Source organism: Lates calcarifer, linkage group LG7_1 (genome assembly GCF_001640805.2).
Source record: "Lates calcarifer isolate ASB-BC8 linkage group LG7_1, TLL_Latcal_v3, whole genome shotgun sequence".
NCBI lineage: Eukaryota > Metazoa > Chordata > Actinopteri > Centropomidae > Lates > Lates calcarifer.
The window spans coordinates 1940971-1946944 of NC_066839.1; the positions used below are offsets into that span (position 1 = coordinate 1940971).

Below are 5974 nucleotides of genomic sequence, written 5' to 3' on the forward strand. Positions count from 1 at the left end.
CACGCACACATTCCAACTGAGAAGTTTTGAGAGTAGGTTTAACCAGAAACATCACTATATATCAGTACTAGACTCCATTGAGAAAAACAGGAATTTTACAAAGCAGAATACAGAATACCACTGCCTCCATCTGTTAGTGTGTCTGTGTTACTGTGTGACTTTCAGTGGTGGAAGAAGTAATCAGATACTTTACATGAAGAAAAGTACCACACAGTAACACAGACACACTAACAGATGGAGGCAGTGGTATTCCAGCAGCTCCTGGTTAAATCCCTGTTTTTATCAATGGAGTCTGGTAGAGATATATAGAGATGTTTCTGGTTAAACTGAAAGGATCTTCCTCTTTAATAAAAAGCTCTGAAGCCCAGGTTCAAAAACACCAGTTATCCTTTAAATATGAAGCACATTAAATATTTTTAAAACAAGTAAACAAACAAGATTTTCTGTTTCCTCCATGATGTGCCAACTGTAACTGAGTCTGACCTCTGCCCTCGGTGACTCTGCAGCAGCGTGACCAATCACACGGCCCGTATAGCGGCCGGAGATGAAAGTGGATGTGTGGCTTTTTGGAGGAGGAGGGAGGAGGAGGAGGGGGAAGGAGGGGGGAGGAGGGTGTCACTCTACAGCTGTATGCTAATGAGGCTGAACTGAAGTCTGTCAGGAAAATAACCGCACACACACACACACACCATCGACATATGTCCTGCAAACAACCCTCAGGCTGAGAAAACACGCTGCTGGTGTCGAGATGTAAAGTCAAAGATTTCAGTTTGAGAGACTTTTTAATCTCCTGGAACATTTCTCTGGTTCGTCCAGGGTTACACACTGTTCCTGTGCTGCTCAACACTTTATACACTGATTTAATCAGGTTCAAACTTCCAGTAACCTTGTTATTGTGTTCTAATACAGCTGCTTTGTCGAGTGTCCCTGGTGGTAAATAGACCGTTCGTAGAGTTTAAACAAAGTTATTAATGTACGCACTTTAAATTTTACACAAGGACGTTCTGGTGGTTTACAGATGGATTTCTTCTCTCATGTTGGAGCTACATCAGATTTCACATTCTCCAGCTTCTGTTTGAAAACAAGGCAAATCTCCATCTTTCACAAAGTGTTTTTCTGCGTTTCTGAGTCGTAAAGTCGTGATTTCTGAAAAACATCTGACAGAATTTGTCAGAACGTTGATTTTATTTCAACCTGTTTCCAAAACAGATCAACTTAATGAACTAAATGAGAGTTTGTATCCTGAAAAACCAGAGAGGAGGAGGAAGCAGCGCCATACCAGCTGGTTCACTCTGGATTTTTACTGATGGACACAGAGACGCTGGTAAGATGGAGACAAAGCTGTTTTTAGTTCAGACTAAATCAAATCTTTAAAGCATCTGATTGGTTATTGATCATATATCAGCTCTCAGTCTGGACACACCAACGCTCCTGAGACCAAAACCAAAGCTCTCATCACCGACCCCTGTCACATCCCGTCATCCCTCGCGGTGGACACCAGGCCCTCGTATCCGACTGACCCGGGTCAGATGTGACGTACGGGAATTGGGGTTTGATGTTTTTTAACCCGCAGATAATCTCGGTTTGCCCCATTTGGAGACACAGAAAGAGCGCACTGATTACGCACAGCACGCGCCGGCGGTATCTGGGGGCCAGATTGCTTCTGGGGGCCCCGCTACCACCACACTCCCTTCTTTTTTTCAACTCTGCAATTTCCTTTTCAATCACGGCGGGTCTACAGCTTGCACAAGCGCTGCCATTGTGATGCAAAGCAGGAAACCCTCCTCTCGTTATTAATTATGTATGCGCAAAATGACGGATTCATACGTCCGGAGTTAACTGTCACGCCAGCGCACATGCTGCTCGGCCACGGTGGTTAGAAACCATGGTTGTCTTATTTGCTTATTTTTTATGTTTGTGGTCGAATTTGAGCTCATTGTCCGGCGCGTAAAACCGCTGCACGAGTCTGGTTTTTGTTCGGTTTTCCTGTAAAGTCTTTGTCTTTATTTATAAAAATCTGAATCCAAGGCCCTGAAACAGACGATTAAAGAGATTGAAGCAGGTTTGGAGAAGCTGTTCCGGCTGTTTCTCCAGGAAAATCTGATTTAAATCCGTGTTCGTTTTCACTTTAGTTTCATGTCTGATCCTGGTTTTTACATTCTCCTCTCGAGCTGCTTCAGTTTCACTTTGCTCTTCTCCACTTTTCCTTCCTCTTGTTTTTTCCGGACACCTCTTCTTGGACGGATGTCTCCTCTCCTTTCTGGACAAATCAGAGCCCCCACCACCACCACCACCACCTCCACCACCCAAAGGAGACACATAAAGCCGAGGCACGTGTAGATTTCTATACAAACTCATCAGACCGTAAAAGCAGGAGGCTCCTGGCGTGTGCCCGGGTCGAGACGAGGAGGAGGAGGGGGGAGGAGAGAGAGAGAGAGTGTGTGTGTGTGTGTGTGTGTGTGTGTGTGTAGAGGGGGGGTGAAATACAATAAAACCCTCAGGTACATCTGCTTTGCAATCTGCAAATCCACCCCCCTCCTCTCCACCTCCCCCTCCCTCCCCTCCACCAGCCTCTCCATCCTCCCACACCCACTCCCCAAATCCACAGGGGCCCACGGCTCCTTCTGATTGGTCGGGGATGAGGCAACAAGGGGGCACGGGAACAATGTCATCATGTCGCCTTAAAAAGAGTGCAGCTATGTTGTGGTGAAAGCACCTCGGGAGGAGAACAGAGGATCAATAGCAGGAGGAAACAAACAACAAAAAACAGGACGCATCAGATGTTTCTGTCCGCGAGCGGCTGAAAGTGGATTTGTTCTCCCCGCAGCAGCAGCAGCGTCCAAAGTGCCTTCAGCTCTCCGTCCAGCGCGAACATGCCGAGAGGATTTCTGGTGAAAAGGAACAAGAAAACCAACCCGGTGTCCTACCGGGTTCGGTCAGACGAGGAGGACGCGGAGCAAACAGCGGCTGAAGCTGCGCCGCTGCCGCCGCCGTCCTCCCCCTCCACCTCCTCCACCTCCTCCTCCTCCTCCGCGCCTCTCGCCTCCGTCCCGGTGCGCGCTCAGACGCCGACGCCCACCTGCGGGGCGGCGGCCACAGCCCCGGAGCAGGACGCTAAACCGGTTCAATTTGGGAACCCGGAGGCGGTGTACCAGGCGCTCTACAGCCCCACCCGCCCCGTCAGCCAGGACCACGACCGCTCCTACTTCGAGAGACGCTTCAACCTCGGATCGCCAGTTTCCGCGGAGTCGTTCCCCACACCAGCAGCGCTCACCGCTTTGGATCACCTCTTCGCCCCCGTGGACCTGAAAATCGGCTCCAGCAACAGCAGCCGCACCGACACCAGCGCCACATCCACCGGGACGCACCCCACCGCCGCCAAACGGCCGTCCGGTGACACCGAGCGCAAAGGCAAACCGCCGTCCAAGAAAACCAAAGCTATCCGGAAACTGCACTTTGAGGATGATGTCACCACATCCCCGGTCCTCGGGCTCAAGATTAAAGAGGCGCCGGTGGACCAGAAGCCTCCCAGACCCCAGTCCACCGGAGGAGACAACAACCCGCTGGGCGAGTTCGTCTGCCAGCTGTGCCGGGAGGCGTACGCAGACCCGTTCGCTCTGGCGCAGCACAAGTGCTCCAGGATAGTCCGGGTCGAGTACAGGTGTCCCGAGTGCGACAAGGTGTTCAGCTGCCCGGCCAACCTCGCCTCGCACCGGCGGTGGCACAAACCGAAGCAACAGAGCGGTGCCACCGGGGCGCAAACTGCGGAGAGCGACAAGGCGACCGCGTCCGGTAAAACGGCGCCGGATGAAGCGAAGGATTCTAGTGACAGGGACACACCCAGCCCCGGACCGTCCGAGTCCGGCTCAGAGGAAGGGCTCTACGATTGTAATCACTGTGGGAAAAAGTTTAAGCGCCAAGCGTACCTGCGGAAACACCTGGCGTCGCAGCACGGCTCCCCGAAGCCGGCGGAGGAGGAGGACGCGTCGGCCTGCGAGCAGAGCGCGGCGCCGCTCAACCTGAGCTCGTCCACCTGCCACCTGTGCCCGGTCTGCGGGGAGAACTTTACCAACAGAGGCAGCCAGGAGCGGCACATCCGCCTGCTGCACTCCTCACAGGTCTACTCGTGCAAGTACTGCCCCGCCATCTTCTACAGCTCCCCGGGACTCACCAGACACATCAACAAATGCCATCCGTCCGAGAACCGGCAGGTGATCCTGCTGCAGATGCCGCTGCGCCCCGCCTGCTGATCCGGGACTTTAGGCGACTTTCACACTATCAGAAAACAAGACCACCGAGTCCAGCCTTGTTCCTGAGAGGATGTCAGGGTTACACTGCAAAAAATATCACGCTGACAGAGCAGAGCTCCTAAAATCAAGTGAAAACATGTGGCAGTGGTGAGGGAGAGTAATTCTGGTCGACTTCAGTGTTTTTAATGCAACTATTTGTAACAAAATCATCATGTTCTCAAACTGTTTTCTATTTTAAGCATTTTAACAGACTGAAGTTTCATTTCACTCAACACTGCTGCAGCTTTTGTTTTATTATTGATGTTAATTTAAAAGACAAAAGCACAAATTACAGAAGAATCCAGTGAAATAATGTTGTTTGGTGTGAGTTATTTTTGCAGTGTAACTCCTGCAGCAAACAGAAAATGTCAAAAAAAAAAAAAATGTAATAATGATGTCTCATTATAAAGGTCAGAGGTCAGCCGCTCACCTGCAGCAGGCAGGGATTCAGTGCCTTGCTTGAGGACACTTCAGCAGGTTCTGTGTGTGTGCGTGTGTGTGTGTTTGAATCCCTCCCTCCCTTAAAGGATCTTCGACATCATGTTTCAGACACTTAAAAAGCGTTAGACTGTTAATTTATTTTTCTAGCATCTCTGCACAAGTGCTATTAGCTTCTAGACCTAAGAGAGGGGGCGACCTGTAGCCGTTAAAGACCAGAATTCACAGGCCTGAACAGACCTTATCTCATCACTCTGATTAGCTTTAACATAGCTTGTGGATCTGTGGATCAGTAGCTGTTGCCTAAAAACAAAAAAGAGTTAAAACTAGTGTAGCCGGTAATGCCTTTGGATTAGAAACTCCTGCTGTAAAACTGCCTTAAACTCAACTGATCTGATTGTTTTTTGATGACTTATTTATCACTGGCTGGGTATGATACAGTTATTTTCTACAAAGCCTTCTGTATTACCACTATACAGTATATCTAACTCATTTTTTTCTATTTATTTATGTATTTATTAAATTATTTGTGTAAATTATTGCTGTGTGTGGTCAAACCTGTGATCTGTTGCTGTGTCTTTTCATGATGTAGCCAAATTGTTTTTATTTTTCTTTAACTTATATTAAAATGGTGTGAGGACGGTGCGTTCAAGTGACATTATAGCAATCAACGACTTCTATCAGCCGCTCTTGAATAATAACTGAATGCAATCATGATTTTATTTATATTGAATTTTTCGTTATGGTTTCTTTGTTACCCATAGCTCTTATACTGCTTTGGATGTTTCTGCAGTATTTTGCTAAATGTCCAAAAAATAATAAAAACCAAACTGAGAAACAGGTTTGTTTTCCTTCTTTTTTTTTTTTAACAAGCAGACGACACAAACAGATAAAAATATGTTTACAGAGGTGATTAATTTACAGCTTTTGTGACAGAAAACATGACCTAAATCCTGTTTTTAGAAACAATGAGGCCAAAAAACTCCTCTCAGATTTTCTCTAGCTTCAGAAATGCTGTTTGAAGACAATGAAACACCTTAATTAATGTTTATTTAATGACGTTTTCAGGCTAAAAACAGTCAAAAGTATAAGATACTTGGTCTAATACGTGTTGCCAGTGGTGGAATGTAACTAAGTACATTTACTCTGAGGTACATGCACTCGAGTATTTCCTTTTTCAGAGGACATACAGGAGGTAGATTATGGTTTAAAAGGTCAAACGTGCAGAGAGGAGAGTTTGACCTCTA

General features: G+C 47.7%; 1 protein-coding gene across 1 annotated transcript; it reads left to right on the top strand.

The window, feature by feature from the left end:
• Positions 1–12: 12 nt before the first annotated feature.
• On the top strand, positions 13–5565 carry insm1a (insulinoma-associated 1a). Its single transcript, XM_018660138.2, has one exon. It carries the CDS (start codon positions 2874–2876, stop codon positions 4248–4250), a length of 1377 nt encoding a protein of 458 aa, XP_018515654.1. The 5' UTR covers positions 13–2873; the 3' UTR covers positions 4251–5565.
• The last annotated feature ends 409 nt before the right edge of the window (positions 5566–5974 follow it).